General features: G+C 46.6%; 1 protein-coding gene across 4 annotated transcripts in view; it reads right to left on the reverse strand.

The window, feature by feature from the left end:
• Window positions 1–21,557, reverse strand: part of SRGAP3 (SLIT-ROBO Rho GTPase activating protein 3) — a 231,422-nt gene that overhangs the window by 37,734 nt on the left and 172,131 nt on the right. For 3 of the 4 annotated variants that reach the window (XM_014544690.1, XM_014544691.1, XM_014544693.1), the window contains exons 6-11: window positions 19,700–19,828; window positions 17,734–17,955; window positions 17,007–17,108; window positions 14,409–14,606; window positions 9,404–9,488; window positions 1,820–1,847 (exon numbers count right to left, since the gene is read on the reverse strand). In XM_014544690.1, coding sequence (XP_014400176.1) covers window positions 1,820–1,847; window positions 9,404–9,488; window positions 14,409–14,606; window positions 17,007–17,108; window positions 17,734–17,955; window positions 19,700–19,828 — 764 coding nt within the window. Of the gene's footprint in view, window positions 1–122; window positions 1,192–1,819; window positions 1,848–9,403; window positions 9,489–14,408; window positions 14,607–17,006; window positions 17,109–17,733; window positions 17,956–19,699; window positions 19,829–21,557 lie in introns of those variants that run through there. The other variant, XM_014544692.1, reaches the window with a different exon arrangement.

Here is a 21,557-nt window from a genome sequence, read left to right on the forward strand (position 1 = left end):
TTAAACAGGGGGCCAGTTCACTGTCCCTCAGACCATTGGAGGGCCGGACTATAGTTTAAAAAAAACTATGAACAAATTCCTATGCACACTGCACATATCTTATTTTGAAGTAAAAAAACAAAACAGGAACAAATACAATATTTGTATTTGCATGTGGCCCTCGAGGACCCCTGGCGCAGACGGTTGGGTTTTCAATATAGTGCAATGTGTCTAAGTGGGAGGCCTAGTAATCCTAACTTGGGTTTCCCAGGCGCTAGGTCAAAGAGGGTATGGAAGACAACATCTTGGTGGGCTTTATTAAAAAACAAAATATTCCCCCACCCCCAAATAAAAAATAATAAAAAACCCTCAACTTTTCTCTGAGGTAGATCTTGGGACCTGGCCAAGGACTGATGACAGCCCTCTCCTGCAACCTGCTGGAACAATCTTCTCCCACGTAAATTCTAGGAATTCACAGGAAGTGAGAAACAGTTCAATTCATCCCCCATCTGTTTCACCATTTGCAAATTTTGGTGTAAAATGTGGCTTCTGTTGTTTTGGGACTAAGATAACACCCTCTTGCCAGAATAAATAAATAAGTACATAAATAAATAAAGGGTCTGTTTCTAAAAGTTTCTTAGAAAGTGACCCTGCACATCTGCTGACCCGTGTGCCAGAGGTCCTCGCCTGGCATAATGAATCATCCAGATGTTCCCAGAGGGACAGTTGCACAGGCTAAGCTTCTGGACGCCCTCAGTCTCCGCCATCCTGGGCCTGGCAAATTGAAAACCCCAGGGCTTTCCAAGCCTCTTCCCAGCCAATTCCCTTCCAGATGAGGAGAGAGTGCAGGGTTCATCCTCCCTCCTGCCAAGTACAACAGCTTTCCAGGATTCTGGGTCACAGGGAAGAATTTGTGGGGAAGGATGTGATCAGGTCACCTGGCCCAGGATGAGGCACCTGATGGAAAAGGGCAGGCCTCTGGGTCATGGCTGAATGCATGTTGGGCAGTAGGAGAGCTATTGCTGGGAGCTCGGAACAGACGGGCTCTAAGAACAACCTGGGCAATGACAGGCCTGCTTATGGATCTAAACTCGGAAAGTGGAGGAATGGTCCAGTCGCTGAAGTCAGCCGTCAGCTACCAGCTGCTGAGTGGAAAGTGTTCACTGGCTCTGGTCTGCTCAGGGGAAAGCGCAAAGGGTAATGCTGAGCAAGCTGGAGAGAAAGCAGAGTTGCCCGTTTGTTATTTTCCCAACGAGGGACTCCCCATCCAAGTGCGGGTGAGGTCCAAAGCCAGGGTTCGGGGCGTCTGCGCACGCTTATGTGGGTATGCGCATGCATATGTCCAGATGTGTGCAATTCCAGCCAAATCCAAAGCCTTGGCAAATGGGGACCCTAGGCTGGGCCCCCCAGCTCAGCTGGGCAGTTTGCTCAACAGCCATATAACAGATAGGAAGACAAGTCAACCGCTACCGCACAGCCTCTGGCCTCTACCGGTTGTCCTCAGCCACTGCAATACATATTACTGTCCCACTGGATGGCCAGTGCCATGGAGTGGGGGGTACCCCACTGACCCATAGCAGCTCTGAAAGCACCCTCCCCATCACCAGCCTGGCGGGGGCATGGCTTCCATCTAAGGCTAGAACCAGCAGAACAGCCACAAAAACACCATCCCCTCGAGACAGTGGGGAAGAGCTGGCCCGCTCTCAGAAACCCCAGCCCATCTGAGCTCTCAGCAGTGTCTGTTTTCCACCTTCCCCTCCCCTCCTCTCCTACTCCTCCCACTTCCTCCCCTCCCACCGCAGGGTAGCAGGTGAGACAAAACAAGATGCCCAGCTCTTACCTGGTTGTGCCACAGTCTGCTCTTTCCCCTGGAAAGAAAGGTATATATTGATGTTTAGTTGTTTTTTAACCAGAGAACATTCATTTATTTTTCCTAAAAACAAAAGACAACTGGTCTTGATTATTTGTGAAATGAAGAACAAAACCATGCCTGAGGTATGGTCTGTTGGAAAGAACTGCCTCTTATCACATCCCAAGTACCTCCTATCAGTGGGGCTATGTTCACATACATTTCATTTTTATTGTTCACATACATTTTTTCAGTGATTCTCAAACTACAGTCTGCTGTCTGCATCAGAGTCCCACCTGGGACCCTTGCTAAAAAGGCAGGTTTCTGGGCTCTTGCATGGGCCTCCTGAGTCAGACTCTGAGATAAGAATCCCTGAATCTACATTTTAACAAGCACCCCCGGGGGATTCCCTCTGCACGCTAAAGCTGGTGACTGGCATTGCTTTATATCAATAAAGATTCACTGGCCCTGAAGTGTATCAGCCACAAGATACTTTCTTGTTGTTCCTCAACCCTGCTACCCCCTCCCATCCTTCATTCACAGCTGAGGACCTGCTCACTTCCTTCCGTGGAAAAGAAAAATCAGTAAGATGGGGTATTGGTGTTGCCTCCAAGAGACCTGCCCACCTACCTGCACCCACCCACTCACCAGCTACTTGCTGGTACTCCTGAGGAAGCACCCTGCTTCTGCCAAAGCTCAGGCCTTCTCCCTGTGCTCTGGGTCCCCTCCCTCTACCTTTCTCAGGAGCCCTGTTCCTGCAAGTGCCTCCTCTCTCTCTAGCTAGCATTACCAATCCCCTCCCTTCTAGATCATTCCATTCGCATAGAGACATATTCTGGATATGTATATGCTAGCTTTTTAGCTTTCCCTCTAACTACGTCTGCATTTCTCAGCTCTCCGTACAGCAGCACTTCCCGAAGGAGCTGTCAGTCACTGTCCCTCCTCCCTCCCCAACTGCAGTGGCTTCTGCCCTCACCACTCCATAGAGCCGGCTCTGCGTGTCTGAGTCCAATGCCCTCTCCGCTCTTATCTGACTTCTCAGCACCATTCAACTCAGCTCATAGCTCCCTTCCTCTTAGAAGCATTCTCCTCTTGCTTTTCATGGATCCACACTTCCCAGGTCCTTATCTCAGGTGTCCTTCCTCCCCTCCAGGCTGCTCCTCAGTTTCTCTCGTTGTCACCTCCTCATCTGCCCACCTCCAACCTCTAAATGTCGGAATGCTCCTAGAACATATACCCGCACCTCCTTCTCTTCTCTTTCTGTGCACCCTCTCTAGGCGATCTCAAATGCTTACTGAGGACTCCCTAATCTTATCTCCAGATTCCACATCCCCCTGGACTCCTAGATTGCCCCTTTTTAAATTTTGAACAGTTTTACTGAGGCATAATTTATAGATCATAAAATTCACCCACTTGAAATGTACACCTCAATAATTTTTAGTTAATATCCAAAGTTGTGCAGCCGTCACCTACAATTCAATGTTAGAGCATTTCCATCACATGGGAAAGATCCCTTGTGCCAATTCACAGTCTCTCCATCTTCTCACCTCCAGCCCCTGGAAACCATGAATCTACTAATCCACTCTCTGCCTCTTCAGATCTGCCTATACTGGACATTTCCTACAAATGGAATCATGAGAGATGTGGCCTTATCCTTCTTTCACTGAGCCTAATGCTTCTGAAGTCCTTCCATACAGCATGATTCAGTACTTCATTCCTTTCATGGAGCAGGAGCAGACCTCTAGACCATGCTGTCCAATGCGAAAATAATGCAAGCCATAATGTCTAGTAGCCACATTACAACAAGTAAAAAGAAACAGGTGAGATTAATTTTAATAACATATTGTATTTAATCTAACACATAAAAAACATTCTCATTTCAATATGGATCAACATAAAAATTAATAAGATATTTTGTATTCTTTGGGGGGAGGCACTAACTTTGAAATCTGGTGTTCACTTTACACATCTCAGTTCAGACTGGCCATGCTTCAATTGCTCAATAGCCATGTGGTAGTAGCCACCATATTGGGCAGCACAGCTCTAGACTCTAGAACCCCATCCAGCATTCACATAAAGGGACTTTTTTAAAAAAAATCTTTTATTGAATTTTTGCAGAGAGGAAGGGAGAGGGATAGAGAGTTAGAAACATCGATGAGAGAGAAACATCCATCAGCTGCCTCCTGCACACCCCCTACTGGGGATGTGCCCGCAACCAAGGTACATGCCCTTGACCGGAATCGAACCTGGGACCCTTCAGTCCACAGGCCGACGCTCTATCCACTGAGCCAAACTGGTTAGGGCTAAAGGGACTTTTTAAAAGAAAGAACTGAGCATTTATTTTCCCTACAGAAAACAATGCTGAATGGGGCTAGGGAGAGAAGTGAGGGGAGGAAGAGAGTAACGGGAGATTTGAAAATATAACTTAGAACAAACCAACACACAATTCCTTAATTCCTGACCAAAGCCACAATCAGTCACAAGAGTGACTGGAAGCTGGTTGAACTGGAGCCAGACCAAAGCAGAAGAATAGAAAAGTCAGGTAAAACAATCTTGATTATGTGTCTGGGGTCTGGGGCAACTTTCCATCAGACACCAAGCTGAGGAGAATTTTCATGAGGACCCAAGACCCTGAATAGGAGCCAATGGCAACCCATGAAAGGGCTGAGCCAGTGGCCTGTGCTGATTGTAAAGGGGATCCAGGGGGAGTTTCCTGCTCCCCCTCTTCCATGTATTCCCCACACCTTTGCACGTGCTGTTCTCTCGGTCCCAACACTCTTTCCCCAGTTTTTCATGTGACTGATGCCTTCTCCTCTTTTCAGTCTCAGCTTAACCAGTACCTCCCTTTTGAGGCCTCTCTGATCACTCAACCTAAAGCAAGCCACCCCATTGCTGCCTCTTCCCCTCCCCCCCCCCAGCTGATCTCAGCCTGAATTTTCCATTCATGGCACGTATCACAGTTATAATTCTTTATAGTTTGTTTACTGTTTGAGGTCTCTCTTCCCCATAAGGGTAGGAACCTTGTCTGTCTTGTGTACATAGAGGATGGACAGATGAAGGGACAGACAGGGCAGGGAGGGCAGGGGTCAGAGGGTTAGGTCCTGTGGTGGAAGTCCAGCACACACTCAGGCAGCCTTTCCTCTGGTGAGGACTCTACTACACACTCCTCAGCTTTAGACCAACCCCAGCTCTCAAGAACCCCATCACCAGCATCTTTTGGAGTCTGTTGTCTCAACTTCCAACAAATATCAGAAATAAAAAATGCTCTGCCCTTTACCTTCTGAGACCTGTTGAGATTAAAAAGAAATATTTTATACTCAGTGGCTCAGTCATTTTCTAAAAGGTCAGACTGCCTGGTCCTGGTGGACACTATGCTCAGTAATGCACTATTAAATCTTGGCCTGAAAGGTTATGTCCCTTCCCTTTAATAGACGATGCACCATTCATCCTTGAGGGGCTCTAGTAAATTGCAAAACCATTTGTATCTTGTGTGTAAGCCCTGGAGATTACAGACTACCCAGAGCAATAAAAAGGTCAGAGAGCTAAGACTCAGATGATAAACTAAGAATTCTCTGGCCAATAAAACAACATAGCAACAACCAAAGGCATATAAGGGTGGGCGCTCTTGTTCCCAAGATGTGGCAGTGATATTATTTATAACAAGAATGCCAATTTGTGGGGCACACAGGAGCTTTTTTATTTATGTGTCTGGAATTGATTGTGTTCAAAAATTCACTTCTAAGTGAAGGTGACCCAAAAGACTTTGCGCTTTCCCTAACTTATGAAAATAGAATGCTGGCAAAGCATTCAACATGGTACTTTACTTTATTTCATTAAAAAAACCCACACACTTGTATTTTTTCAGGCAAAGTATTCCATTTGGCCCCATATTTCTCCCGTTTTCAAAATTTCCACATTGTTCCTCCCCATGCAAAATAGCTCTCCTACGAAATAAGAAGGCCATTGATGCAGGTTTAACCCTCCCCTTGCCCCACTCTTAGAAGGGCTTTCTACTGAATGGAAGTCAATGCGCTCAGGTAAAGGTGAACCATTTGTTGATACTTGGAAGAATGAATTAGCCAAACTTCTGAGCTCTTTGGCCTGCTTATTCCATGCCTCCCCCTTGCCCAATGGGCAAGAACTTTATCAGTCTAAGTTGGTGCAAATTCTCCTGGTTGAAAATTCTCCCTTTCACCCAATGTCCTAAGAATCCACATACACCTTTATCACGCACTGAACAACAACAAAAAGATTTGGTCTCAGCTTCAGTTTTTTCATTAATTCTGTAATTTATTAACTTTAGTTAATAATAATGTACCAATATTCATTAATTGTGACAAATATGCTGTATTAATGTAAGGTGTTAATAATAGGGGAAATTGGACATGGAGTACACGGGAACTCTGTACTTCCTTTGCAACTTTTCTGTAAATCTAAAACTAGTCTAAAACAAAAAATTTATTAAGACGCCCCCATCTTAGTTATCGAAAGGAACACAGTGGCTTTCCCACTGCTGGCTTACTAGAGAACAGAACAGTGGTGAGTCTTATAGATGGCTCGCTCTTTGCTGCCCTTATACTTTGGAAGCTACATTTTCCTGCAGTTTCTTGTTGCTATTCAGTTCAACTCTCAGAGAAACGACTGGTAAATCACATCTCAGAGCAAGGTGTGTCCAGCAGTGGTTCTCAGCCTTCCTAATGCCGCGACCCTTTAATACAGTTGCTCATGTTGTGGTGACCCCCAACCATAAAATTATTTTCGTTGCTACTTCATAACTGTAATTTTGCTACTGTTATGAATCATAATGTAAATATCTGATATGCTATATGTGTTTTCCGATGGTCGCGACCCACAGGTTGAGAACCGCTCGAAGGGCTCAATAAACTTGCAAGACCAGTGAGGAAGAATCAGTTGTTTCTTCTTCTCCTCCCACCCCTCTACATGCTGCCCATCCTGACATTTCAGTATTGGGCCAGGTGAGTGGGGCCATATGGATTGTTCTTTTTTGGAGTTATTCCAAACAAAACTATTAGTAGTATTTAATGAAGGCCATTCAGGTTGCATCTGAGATCACTCATAGGGGAGCTGGAGAGAAGCACTTTCTCATCTGGGATCTTATTTTTTCAAAGAATATCTAGTTTTCTAAATCTAGGGCATCCAATCTTGAAATTAAAGTTAAGTAGCCACCAACTCACATGTCACACACTCACCAATCTCCTCTCTAGGACTTTCTGCCTCTTTTACTCCATTCCCGCTGTTGTGTTTCCCACACTCCTCAATGGCCCCACTCACCTGGCCCAATACTGAAATGTCAGGATGGGCAGCATGTAGAGGGGTGGGAGGAAACAAAGAAACAACTGATTCTTCCTCACCCTTACCCCTCAGTCAGTGAGTTTTGACAAATATATACACCCATTTATAACCACCACCCAAATCAGGATACAGAATATTTCCATCCTCGCCCCTCCCCTCCCCCCGCCCAAAGTTCCCCAGCCCTTACCAGCTGGAACACACTGAGCTAATCTATGTTGATAGAAATCAAAGCAGTGGTAGCTTGGGGAATGACTGCAAAGAGGCACAAGGTACCTTTTGGGTTGATGGAGATGATCTGCATCTTGATGTGAGTGGTTATACCGGGGCGTATATGTCTATCAACATTGATTTCTATACATAAAATGGGTGCATCTTATTGTATATACGTTACATATCAATAAAGTTAATTGGAAAATTTCCATTGGTGTTAGTTTTAAAGCCCCTGTTATTCCTCCAACCCCTAGCTATTCACCTTCTTTGAAGCATTTCCAGTTCTCTTGGGCCAATGGTGATCCCTTCCTCTCCTGACTCACTGCCCTCAGAATCCGTGCTGTCCACTTGGAAATTCATCTAGCCTTTCTGTGTGACAATTTTATTGTTATTTAGTTTTTTATGAATTCATGACTTGTCTCCCAGCCAGATTACAAATACCTTGGGGTTGGGAAATCCATTCCTCTAAAGCATGGGGGTCACAACTGCCAAGCATCTGGAGATCCAGCAGCCCACCTGATAGCTGCTGAGGGGACAGTGTAAGGGAGGGCTTGTGTGGCCAGAGCACAGACACTGGGATGTGCACCCACAAGGAGAAAAGAATGATGTAGTAAAGGGCAAGGACATGCTGTGGATGGCAAACACCCACTGAGCCAATGAGAGCCAGCCTCGTGCCCCAGCACAGCTCTCATTTTGTAATGCTTTTCCTGCCTCCCTCCAAATCCCGGTGACCTCTAGGCCTGCTTCAAGCTGTCTCCAGATGTACTGGCATCATCACCTTGGAAATTCCCTTCATCTCTCTCGTGTTGGCTCCCTATTTCCTGGAGCCTACGTTTTCTTTCCTTTTGGTGGAGCACACCCTTCTGCCAACAGCCCTCTTCAAACAGAACACAGAGTATATCTGAGTGTGGGGCTAATGGTGCTCCAGGCAGGGCCCAGTCAGCTTCCTCTCCTCACAGCTGAGCCTCACGTCAGGTTCCAGGCCCACCAGAACTTGTTGTAAAACATCCTTGACCTTGGGTCCTAATTGATGTTCTGGTGACCTTTCTATTCAACATTCATTCAGTGACTATATGAGAGCCAACTATGAGCCAGGCACTCTTCTAGGCACTGAGGATAAAGTGGTGGACAAAATAAGCAAGGAAGTCCCTACTTCGATTTGAGATGTGATACTGCTGAAGTGGGGTGGGGGCATGACCAAAGATAATAAGCAAGTGAACAAATAATAAATTGGGTGATTTCACATGATGATGAGTAGGATGAAGAAAATCAGACAGAATGTTGGGACAGAGGTGGTGATTCCTTGAGGTCAGGTGGCAAGGAGAGCCTCACTGAGAATGTGATATCTGTGTTGTCAACTGAAGGATAAGGAGTCATCCATACTGAGATCTGGAGTAAGGGCATTCTAGGCAGGGAAGAGCATATGCCAAGGCCCTGGGGTAGAAAAAAAGCTCAACGAGTTTTGAACAGTGCTGAGTGGCTAGAGCACAGTAAGGAAGTAGAGAATGGCAGATGAGATCAGGGAAGCAGGCAGAGGTCAAATGACTTAAGGCCTCATATGTTATGAGAGTCATTGGGGTTTTATTTCAACTGTCATAAACTACTTTGGGTAGTTTTAAGCCTAGTCCTTGGGCCCCTCAAGGACCAAACCGTGCCTTACGCATATGGATTTTTCTTTTTTGGACCTAGAATCCTGGACACTCCAATAGTTCCTGGCAGAAAAGCATTAATGCAGACTCCCATGTCTCTGCAATCTCACCCCAATTCCTACTGGGGGGCCCTTTATCACTTTGCCTTAGACTCTCCACATAACCTAAATTAAAATCTGTGTTTTCTCCCTATTTCTGCAGTCAGACTGAACCCCTCTCAGCATTTGTACCAAGGCTATAGATGATAAACTGTAGCAGCTTACCCAGTCCTAGGAGGTGGCACCAGTACCAGGCCTCATTCTGCCAAGTGCGCTGTGTCTCAAGCTAAGACAGCTCAAGGGGCCACAACAGAACCCAGTTGGGAAGACAACCCCTCCTCACAGGCCTCCACCACCTGACTCACCTTCACCCAGGGTCTGCTTGAGTAAGTCGTGCTTGGCCTGCAGCTTAGTGATGAGGTTACTGCCGTTCACATATTCTTTAAATTTCTGTAAGACACAAAGCACAAGGACATTACAGATCACAGGGCCAAGTCTCCAATCTCTGCTCTGGAATGGACCTCTGGGACAGGGAGGTCAAAGGGAGAGCGTGTCACCCCAAGGACCCCAGTGTGGGGAAAGGGAGCCTCTGAGGCTGCTCCTTTGCTCTTCCCCATCAGACCCCCCAGCTCTGCCGAGCAGCTGCCCAATCCCGTGAGGGCTGCAGGCATTTCAGGTCAGTTCTGGGACCACAAAGAAAGCTCAGGGGAACTGGAGCTGTGAAAGGTGCAGTTGTCAGGTGAGGACTGTGGGAGCTCTGAGTAGAGGGCTTCTTCAGTCATCAAAGCTCCACTGTGCTTCTGGGCCAAGAGCAACAAAGACTGAATCATCCCTGGGGCACACGGCTGAGCGCGAGTGCTCTACCAGACCTGTCAGAGAGGAGCTGGGAACAGGTCTTTCTTCACCTGGCCCCGCTCTGGAGGAGGAAGAGCTCTGCAGGCCGCAGAGACAGCCCTAGTAGAATAACCCCAACTGCATTGGGGAATCTATTTTCTTCTTTTTACAGATGAGACGGGTAAGGCTAGCACAGGGAAGTGACGTGCCCAAGCCTCCTGGGACCTCCAGGCTGCCTCTAGCTCAGAAGCCTGGCCAAGTACAAAGCACTCTGAGCAGTGGGGAGGGACGGGGCCACCCAGACTAGAAATGCACCTACCTGTCCCAAGTTCAGCAGGGCCTCAGCCTCACCTCCATACAGGTACCAGCTTTCCTCGACTCCCCCACCCAGTGTCTCATCACCAAACACAGGGCTGGAGCCCTCTCTGCTGGGGCATGTCGTTGATGGACCATGAGCCACTGCAGGTGTGGTCCTGGCCCAACTCAGTAACTACTATATGCCTGGTATAAAGTAGGTGCTGAGAGATTGAGCTAAATCCCTGACTTGATGAAGTTGGCACAGCAGGGTGAGGAGAGAAACAATAAGCTAACCAAAAAAGTAAGTAAAACACACAATTGGTCAGATGGTGAAGAAAGCTATGAATGAAAATAAGGCAGGAATGGAGGATTGGAACTTGGGGCAGACCTGGCTGCAAAGCTGACATGTGAGTCAAGGCCTGAAGGAGGTGAGGAAAGGGCCATGTAGGTACATCGGGGAAGGAGCGTTCTAAGCGGACAGAATGGCAATTGCAAAAGCCTGGAGTATGAAAGTACAAGTATGCCTGTGATTGCCCAGAATCTGCCAGCTAGTTTCTCACAAAGAAATCCATTCCATTGTTCCTGCTAGAAGGTCAGAAAGGGGTGCAGAGGAGCAGAGAAATGAGCTGTGGAGGCTCAGGATGCCCCCATGTGACCTGTAAAGGAGCTTCTGGAACACCACCATCTTCCTGTGAACAGTTGTAGGGGCAAGGCCATGGGGTGGGGGCTGACATGTGCATAGGTAAGATTGGGGTCACCTCACACTGTCCCCACCTTGGTGAGTTTCTGCACCAGCTGGGCTGGTGGAAGGTTGTGGTGTCCCCTCACCTTGGCCATGTCCTTTTTAGCTCCTAGGACTTGTCCCTTGGTCCTTCGGAGTCATTCCCCCTTGTATCTATAGAGCACTCGACAGTGTCAAATACATCCATTCAGTCCTCACCACAATCTTGGATGGCAAATGGGCGGAGCATTGTAATTTCCATTCTACCCAGGAGGAGACTGGAGCTCAGAGCCGTGTCCAGTCAGTGTGTGACCTTGGGCAGATTATTGAATACTAGAGGCCCGGTGCATGAAATTCGTGCACTGGGTGGATGTCCCTCAGCCCAGCCTGCTTCCTCTCAGAGTCTGGGAGCCCTCAGGGGATGTCCGACTGACAGCTTAGGCCCGCTCCCCATGGGCCTAAGCCACAGTCTGGCTGCGGCAGCTCAGAGCACGCCCCCCTGGGCGGGTCCGCGGGTCCGCTGGGGGCCTTGTTCCGAGGGCAGGTGGTGTGGCTTGTCTGCCCATGAACCCTCAGCGGGAATGGCCTCAGAGCTGGGCGGCACCAGGGCTGGGGGCAGGCTCAGAGCCCGCCCCCAGCCCTGGTGTGTGGTGTGTGTCTGCTGGGGCTGGGAGCATGCTCTGAGCTGGTCATGATGTCCCGGCCTAATATGCATATTTCTCTCTTATTATATAGGATTTCTGGCTCCATGGCCCCCTCAGGGTAAAATGAGAGTAGACTCACAGTTATCTCCAAGTGTGGTGTAAGGACCATGGCTTCCCACCGGCTGGAGAGAGGGACAAAATGCAGATTCCTGCTCAGGAATACTGAGAGTCTAATAACCCCTCATTTTACACCAAGGAGGACACCACAGAGGCCCAGAAATGTTCCCCTTTCCAGGGCCCCACCTCGGGAAAGGTGATAGTGTGGGAACCAAGGTTTTGAACAGCTTCCCATATGATTCACGTGCACACTTTCGTTTAATAACTGCTCACCTAGAGGCTCTCTCTGAATGCTTCTGTTGGCAACGCCCCCTAATTCTATCCCGTGTTTAAGAATTCCCCATAAAATGCACAGCTGAGGTACAAGTAGGTGTTTTCTCTACTATGCCTCACTGCCCCTGATAGTTGAAGCTCTAATCCAGTGATGGCGAACCTTTTGAGCTCGGTGTGTCAGCATTTTGAAAAACCCTAACTTAACTCTGGTGCCGTGTCACATATAGAAATTTTTTGATATTTGCAACCATAGTAAGACAAAGACATATTTTTGATATTTATTTTATATATTTAAATGCCATTTAACAAAGAAAAATCAACCAAAAAAAAATGAGTTCACGTGTCACCTCTGACACGTGTGTCATAGGTTTGCCATCACTGCTCTAATCCCAAACACATAACTCAAGCCTTAGTGGGTTGGTTAGTCACCTACACCCTGGGGTTCTGGGGCCTGTGGACTCTGCCCACTTCTTCCAACCTTCACCCAGGTTTCACATGTGACCCATGAAGGAAAGAGTGCCATCAAATTGTACTTATGTCTGCATTAAAGGGAATATTACGCCCTTAATAATACCCCAAATAATGTCACAACATCAAGTCATGAGGTCTACTAGCAAACCAGGATGATAAATTGAATACTAACATTAAAATATGACATTGATGACCCTTAATCATGGACGTTGGTGAATTCTATCTTTTAATTTCAAGCAGGCTGGACCCCCTTTTCTGCGTCTGCCACCCAAATTGCTTCGCTTCTGCTGCCAGAGTGAATTAATACTCATATCCTTTCCTCACTTATCTTTGTAACCCATAAATTTTCTCTGCAAACATAGGTGGTCCCCAGTGGAAGTGGTGAACCTCAAAGACTGGCATCGGCTGATTCACTAAGACTAGCTATGAATTCTTTTTTGAGAACAACAAAGTTGAAGAGTGTTGGTTGGGGAGATGGGTTTTTGACAAGGGATCTGACAAGGCCTGTCACAAGGTGAATGCTAGAATTGGGTTGGTTTATGACTGGTTAAATGACCGCAATCTAAAGATGCTGAATGGGGGGTTGCGGGGGGGGAGTCAATATTAGCCTAATGGCCTGTTTTGAATGACTCTGTTTTTGGCCTTGCCCCTGACATATCCATTATTTTTTTTATTGACAAACATTAAGGTTTGGAAGCCACACTCACTGAGTCTGAAGACCACACAAGGTCTGAAGAGACAGCATATATGGTGAACAACTGGATCAGGATCTTGTCAGTCTAGAGCCATGCACTGAATCCATGAAGAAGATCTCTAACTGATGTGATAAACATAAGACCTACCCAAGGCGTCACCTACTCATCCTTCAGGAGGAGGGCAACCTGGTTTAACGTTGGTGCATAGGGAATAGAGATTTAATTGGTATTAACTTAGCTTTATTTAAAAAAAGGAATATGATCTTAGGACACATGAAAAGGAGCATAGCACCTACTGTGGAAGGAGGTGAGAGTTTAGCTCTAGCCTGTGCCGGTCAGACCACACTGCTGGGAGTCTCATTTTGGAAGAGGCTTCGACAAATGGAACATGTCCAGGAGAGAGTCACTAGGATACTGAGGCATCTCAAAGGGAAAGCTTATGAGGCAGGACTGAAAGAACCAGATATGTCTAACCTGGAAATGAAAACCCAACTCCCTGTGACCACACCAAAGACTGTCCTGTAGAATTAGCCGCTCTCTGGATAACCCCAGAGAACAGAATCAAGATCAATGACCAGAAATCCCAGTGAGGCAGATTTTTGAAGAGAACAGAGATAAAGGAAAACATTATAATATCTATAGCCAGCCACAGGCCAAACAAAAGGGCTTCTAGGGGAAGGAGGGAGCTTTTCAACTTGGGGCTGTTCAAGCAGAGCTGGATGACTTTTTGAAGAGATATGGTTGAATGGGATAAAGCATCAGATGGAGGATTTAAGGTCCCTTAAAACCCCAAATTCTATGTTCACTAATCACAGGTTGAACTACAGCCTTGATGGCTCTTATCTGTGTTCCTCCTGTCCCTGGCCAAGTGGAACGTTAGCCATCTGGAATTTTACATGAAGGCCTGGCAACTCACCAGCAATTTGCATGGATCACGCAGGGCATTGTTTTCAAAGCCTGCACCCCAATTTAAGACAACGCAACACGACAACCATCCACTAAACTTCAGGGTTGTTACTTGGGGCTTGCCCTTGGCTCCATTACCATTATCCTCTCACCCTAGTGAACACAGTTTGTTTTTTTCCTAGAACAGGAACATTGCAATAACCATCAATTCAAGATCAATGACGATTCTATCACTGGTGATTCACTTTCTGCATTTCACAAAGCCACGCCAGGCAACTTAATTTGGGAAGCATGTTGGAAGGACTGTCGGTCTAACTGACCCACGTGGTTTCACTGGCTCCCTCTAGCTTGGGCTGCTCTTCAGAAGTCAGTGCCAGCGGGTAAGCAGACAGCGGGTTCTGGGTCCACTTACTGTAAAATAAAACATTTCTGTCTCCTGCTGGTTGGCTCTCCTTTTGGCGATGTTGATCTTGCTCATGTAGGTCTCAGAGGCAGCCGACTTTACGGACTCTGTGGACCGACTGTGTTGGAAGGCGTCAGAGACATCAAAGTCCTCCACAGTCAGCATGTCCTGTAAGGTCTGCATGGTGGCATCCAGGGTTTTTCTCACCTGGGGAAGCATGTCGACAGAAAACCGTTAGCCTCAGGATGCATTTGACACCTCAAAGTCCTTTTCCTAACCATTACTTTATTTCTTCCACACAAAGCCTCTAGGAGGCAGGCAGGACAAAGATGATCATTCCCATTACTATATTGATGTGCAAAGTAAGGCCAGTTAGCTGCCTGGGGTGAGCATCCAGGTTGACCAATCTAAAGTCATTTTATTAGATTGCTTCAGCCAGAGAGAGCCTTGGAGAATATTGTGACGAAAAAGGAACTCAGGTTTCTTGGTTTGTTTCTCTTTACCTGGTTATACAGCCCCAAACTATATGGGAAGAAGGACAACACTATAAACACTCTTGGTTCTCTTCAGGGTAGGGACAGAGATTGGGTAAGGTGAGCAGCCATCCTCCATGAATGAACTCTCCAGCTATCTGCCACCTGAGTCCTATCAAAACCCTCACAGAAGAGAGAACCTTGAGGAAGAGAGATGCCGAGACACCACAGTCTAGTCATTTCTCCAGGATCCTGATTTCTGCCTTGGGATTGAGTGGGACCCCTGGAAGGCTACACATGCAGGGCCCACAAGCCCTCACCTCACAATACCTCATCACTGATTTGAGCTTAAACAGCAAACCCTATAATTTGATGGAGCGTCATTCCAAAAACATTTCCAGGAGAAGTCACTCAGGTCTCAACTTAAATGTCACCTCCTGGTGACATCAGGCTTCCTGACTACAATTTTTAACTTAGTGCCTATCTATGTCTAATAATCTGCATACTCATTATTTATTACTTTGTTTTCTTTTGTATTTTTATTACTATCTCTCTTTTCTCAGTGGAATATAAACTCCATGAGAGGAGGCACTATGTTGTCTTGTTCACTCACTTTACTCTGCATTTTAGCACAATGTTTAGCACATAATATATGCTTAAGAAATACTTGAATAAGTATTCATTCAATAAAAACTTGTTGAATGAATACATTAACGACTCAGTTCTTTCTAATATAGCCTGACAGAAGCTCAGGTTCCAAATCGAGAATTCCATGACCATGAACAGCCTCTACAGAGAAACACTCGCTTCATTCTTTCTGTGGCCCTAATTTCCAATTTAAATTCCATTAACATTATTATCCATACACTGTTCCATGTAAACACTTTTAAATGCTTCGGGGAAAGATGTAAATAAAGAGTAAATAAAGAACACACTCTGTTCATCTCCTCTCTCTTCTCAGGTTTGAAAAACAAATATATAATTTGTCTCCACAAAACCTCCCCCCAGGGACTGCTTTGATTCGTCATCATCCTGAGTGACAATTACATGAAAGAGAAGTTGGGGTGCTTCACTGGGCTGGAAAAAGTTTAGCTACATCAGAAAGCTAGTCTAATTAAGCAAGTTTATTCTATATCTATAAAAGGCTAAGTTGACTCGTGCATGTGCGATACATATAAAGCTCTTGCTGGTGCCAACTGCACGCATGTTTCGATCTGTCATTGTCGATCGTGAATTTGGTTGACACTTCTATTATAGAGAAAGGGCATAGAGTGACATTCATGTTCATCCTACTTCTGTCCTTTATGAAGACAGAGTGAACCGCCCTCTCTGCCAGGACAGCCCTCCTGAGGTGTGAAAACAGGACCCTGGCTCCCATCGCCTGCTGTGAATGCACTTCTCAATGAAAAACCTGTCCACTCCCCACATCCTGGTGTCCACCAGTTGGTTGACATCCTCCCCCCATGAAGGTATCCAGGCTGGAATAGAATTTTTCCCACCTAGCCTCATCAGTCCACATCAGAATGGAACCACCACAGCTGGGCTTTCCATTTGTACCCTCCCAGTGGTAATCCTGTACCACCAGCTGCATGGGAGATATGCTGATCATGGTAAGATAGAAGTTCCTTGGGGCTCAGAATCCATGACACATTTAGTGTGCCTGGGGTTGTTCATTTAATTGTATACATTAAAATACCTATTATTATTTCTGATGATAAAAATAACATAAATAACATTACAGAAAATAGAGAAAAGCATAAAAACAACAACAACACAGGAATCACCTATAATCCACAACCCAGACATAACCACTATTAACATTTGGAAGTATTTCCTTCCAGTCTTTTTTCTATGCCTGTGAATACACACAAATACATATGCACATACTCTAGTCTACCTGAGTTATGATAATACTGAACATAAAATTTTACTTTCTCTTTTTGTTTCTTTAACTCAGCATCTCGTGAGCATTCCCCCTGAAAGATTCTTGGTGTGCATGATTTTAATGGTTGTGTAGAAGTCTATCTTACAGATGAACCCTAATTTATTATGTGTTCTTTGGCGAATGTGGAGTCCCCAGGACAAGTTAGGCCTTTGTAAGGAAATCCCTTGTAGGGCAGAGGGGCTCACTTACCTCCTCATTCTCTATCTTGAGAGTGGCCAGTCTGGACTGCAGCTGGTGGTACCGCATGAGTAATTCTGTCTGGACGGGCTGCTGTGCACTGACCTGGCACACCTGTAGGAATAACAGCCCCCACTAGCAGTCACCCAGTGTCCTCATCATCTGTGTGGAGTTAGGGCAGGAGCTATCTATATATATAAAAGGCTAATATGCTAAGTGTCCGACCATCCAGCCAGTTGCTATGACATGCAATGACCACCAGGAGGCAATGCTCAACGCAGTCATGACATGCACAGTGACCAGTGCCTTACCCTCCCTCCCACCCCAGATTATAGCAAGAATCTGAGAAGCACAAGCACTGAAGAAAACTCAGTTGGTGGTGTGCCTCCTGTATTGGAGGGCAGGCAGAGGACATTAGCCAGAGTGGCTGTGATGAGGCCCAGACTCCAGTGATCCAAGGGAGGAACGTGAGATATTCTACAGTAACTGGGAGGGATTTTAAGGAGCACTAAGGTCCTGCAATTCTGCGGGTGGGGAACTTGAGCCAGTAAGGTTAAGGTATTAGTGGTAAACTCCTTAGCTGGGAAAGCCCTTGAACCAAGAACTTGACCCCAGGCCTCTGAGATAAACATGCTGCATGTGGAATGGGGGCTGATGGTCCCCTCCCACCAATGTTCTGGGAGCATGTGGGGGAACAGATGGAAGCAGTCTCAAGCATGGGCTCCTGGGAGGAACCTACCTCATCCCCCATGTGCGGCTGGAACTCAAACTTGAGTGGAGGACAGAAGACCTGGTTGTACATGTCCATGACCGTGTGCTTGTCACTTCTGGAATCCAGGTTGTCCACCGCATTCTCAATAACATCCAGCCCCTCGTGGCGAGAGGTCTCCAGGTTGTACTCAGCTGAGAGGTAGGTCCGGAAGGTGCGGGCCAGGCTGGCATGAAAGCCCAAATCACAGCACTTGGAGACAGGCACACAACAGAAGGGTAAAGTGAGGGCCGTGATGTGAAGGTGGGACCACAAGTATTTCCTGTCCCATCATGATGACCTTTCATTCCATAGTCAAAATCTTTTATCCTGGGGGCCCTTGTGTATTTTGGAACCCTACCATACAAATCACATTAAACCTTCAGGGAGACTTGGGATTGCAATCTGGGCAACAGCAGAACTTCTCTCAGCTTCCCAAATTCACCACATTCTTTCTCATCTCCAGGCCTTCTCACATGCATTCCCTCTGCCTGGCATACTCTTCCTCTCTCCTCCTGTCTAAACATCCTTCCTTCAGGTTTCAGTTTAGAGGTTACTTCCTCCAGGAAGTCTTCCTTGATGTTCTCCCCACTCAGAGTTTACATCTGATGTCCCTCCTCTAGGGGTCCACCTCTCTCTCCAGCTCCCTCACTGTGACACCTGCCTCGTGGCATGGCGATTGCCTGTTAACGTGTCAGGGTTATACAGCGTAAGCTCCATGAGGGCTGAGCCACTGGCTTTTGTCTACTGTAGCACCTCAAGACCCAGAACTAGTAGCTGCTCAATAAACATGAGAAGCAGTCCCAGTTCCAACACAGGCGACAGAGGCTCTCCCTGATGACGCCACTCACAACAGTCTTTCTCCAAGCATGGCTGTCCTTCCAGCCTATCCTATGCAGCTGGTATGGAAATCAGTGTTCCATTCTCCTTTTGCTTAAATGGCCTGATTGCTCCACTGATAACATCCCAAGAAAGCTGACCTGTGCATAGTGGACCCTTAAACAACTCGGGTTTGAACTGTGCAGGCTTGGAGTTTTTTCACTAAATATGCAGTCAGCCCTCCATATCCCAGCTTTCACATCCTCACATTACACCAACCGTGGATTGAAGACAGTATTTTTGATCCAATGTTGGGATCAACTATATGCACTGTTCTACACCATTTTATATAAGGGACTTGAGCATCTGTAGATACTGAGAGACGACTGTAGTTAAGTTTTCAGAGTTAAAAGTTATGTAATGGACTTTCCACTGAAGGGGCCTAGAGATGAGAAAGAATGTGGTGAATCTGGGAAGCTGAGAGAAGTTCTGCTGTTGCCCAAATTGCAATCCCAAGTCTCCCAAGTAGTTAAGTTTTGAGAGTTAAAAGTTATGTAATGGACTTTCCACTGAAGGGGGAGATTGGAACTCCTAACCTCCACATTGTTCAAGGATCAACTGTAATTCTATTTTCTTTCATGTGTGGTATATGTCTGGCAGACTAGACCTGGGGGTGCTGAACATGTCTGTACCACACGGGAAATCCCTAGGGCATGAACTGTAGACGACCACTCCCGTATCCCCAAACCCAGCCAAGGGTCTTGGCTAGTAGAGTGTACTTGGCAAGTGCACGCTGAATATAGGTGCTGAACATGTCTGTACCACACGGGGAAATCCCTAGGGCATGAACTGTAGACAACCACTCCCGTATCCCCAAACCCAGCCAAGGGCCTGGGCTAGTAGAGTGTACTTGGCAAGTGCACGCTGAATATGACTGCCCGACCCAACTCTGTAGGGGCTGCAACAGGCCCACTCCCACCCACAGAAGTAGAAACTCATTTCCCAGACCCCACACGCTCACTGCCCTTCCCCTCCACCCTGGACCATCAGCGAAGGACAGGGGCCAGCCCCTCCTTCAGCTGATGATCTGCACCAGCCTGGTGTGGGGCCCTTCCAGTCCCAGACGCCAGGTGCTCACATCGATCAGGTCGGAGACATCGTGGATGTAGTATTTGCTTATAGCTGCGTTGGTGGCAGCCAGATTCAGCAAGTAGTCATTCCGGGCCTTCGTGCACTTCAGCTTGTTCTCAGAATACTTTGCCTGCCTCTGGAAGAAGAAAAGAGTAGGTGTGAGAGCTGAGCCACTAACGGCAGGGATTTAGGGGTTTTTTTGTGGGGTTTTTTTTGTTAATCTTCAATGAATGATATTAAAACCACACATTGATTTTTAGAGAGAGTGGTAAGGAGGGAGGGAGGGGAAGAGAGAAAGAAACATCAATGTGAGAGAGACACATCAACTGGCTGCCTCCTGCACATGCTCTGACCAGGCCAGGGTGGCAGGGATTTAGGGTTTTTTTTTGTTGTTGTTAATCTTCAACGAATGATATTAAAAAAAAACACATTGATTTTTAGAGAGAGTGGTAAGGAGGGAGAGAGGGGAAGAGAGAAAGAAACATCAATGTGAGAGAGACACATCAACTGGCTGCCTCCTGCACATGCTCTGACCAGGCCAGGGATCGGACCTGCAACCCAGGTATGTACCCTTGTCTGGGAATCGAACCCGCGACCCTTGGGTGCACAGTGGTGCCCTAACCACTGATCCACAGAAGCCAGGGCTGGGGTTTTCTTAATGGTCACTCCGGTGATTAAATGCACTGTACCCCTCTGGAATACCTTACTCCGTATGCCAGCTGAGTAAGATTTGGGCTCTGTACTCAAAAAGCTCACCTTCCATTGCCCACATATAGCCAATGACAGCACTATTCAATAAGCAGCTGCCTGTTACTGGCCTCCACCAGAGCTTGTTAATAAGACCTCCTGAGGCCTACTCACCAGCCCCCAATGGCTGTCCAAAGTACTGCGATGGCCCCTGTGATGTCCCAAGCCCCTCTTCCTCTAGGCTCTCCCTCATCGCCAGCTTTCTCTGCCCATCCTTTAAGAGGCCAACTTCATTCCTGCCTCTAGGCCTTCGGACTGATTGTTCTCCCTGCCTGGCAGGCCATGCTTCCAAGTCTCCGTGTGATCTGGTCCTTCATGTCCTTCAGGTCCTTACCCAAGGTCAACGTTGAACATTTTGTGGGACTGACAAAATGGTCAGCTCAGACTCTGACGGCAGCTTTGTCTAAAATGTTGCCAGCATCTCCACTGTCCCTCCCTCCATCCTCTATCATTTTGCCCTTTTCAATTTTTTTCGTTTATTTAATCTTTATTCCATTTTTAAGACATTATTTTATGGCAGTTTTAGTCTATAGCAAAATTAAGAAGATAGGTGCAGAGACTTTCCATATGCCTCTGCCCCACATACACACAACCTCATCCATTATCGACAACCCCCACCAGAACAGTACATTCACTAATTATCACCCAGAGTCCACAGTTTGCCCTGGGCTTCACTCTTGGTGTCTATATTCTATGGGTTTGGACACCATTATAGTAGCACATAGATTCGTTTCCCTGCCCTAAAAACCTGCTGTGTTCTGCCTTTTCATCCTTCCCTCCCTCCAACCCCTGGCAACCTCTTAACTTTCCTTGTCTCCATCATTTTGCCTTTTCCAGAATGTCATATGGTTGGACTCATATAGTATGTATTGTTTTCAAATTGGCTTCTTTCACTTAATCATAGGCACTTTAAGGTTCCTCCGTGTCTTTCATGGCTTGCTAGCTCATTTCTTTTTGGATCTTGAATGTTTAGTCAACATTCCATTGTTTGGATTTACCACAGTTTATTTATCCATTCACCTACTGAAGGACATCTTGATTTCTTCAAAAGCACTTCTTACCGCCAAAATTATATTTTTTACTTCTTTGTGTACTTGCTGATTTTCACAACCACCCCC

This window comes from Myotis brandtii, unplaced genomic scaffold (assembly GCF_000412655.1).
Source record: "Myotis brandtii unplaced genomic scaffold, ASM41265v1 scaffold378, whole genome shotgun sequence".
Taxonomy (NCBI): domain Eukaryota; kingdom Metazoa; phylum Chordata; class Mammalia; order Chiroptera; family Vespertilionidae; genus Myotis; species Myotis brandtii.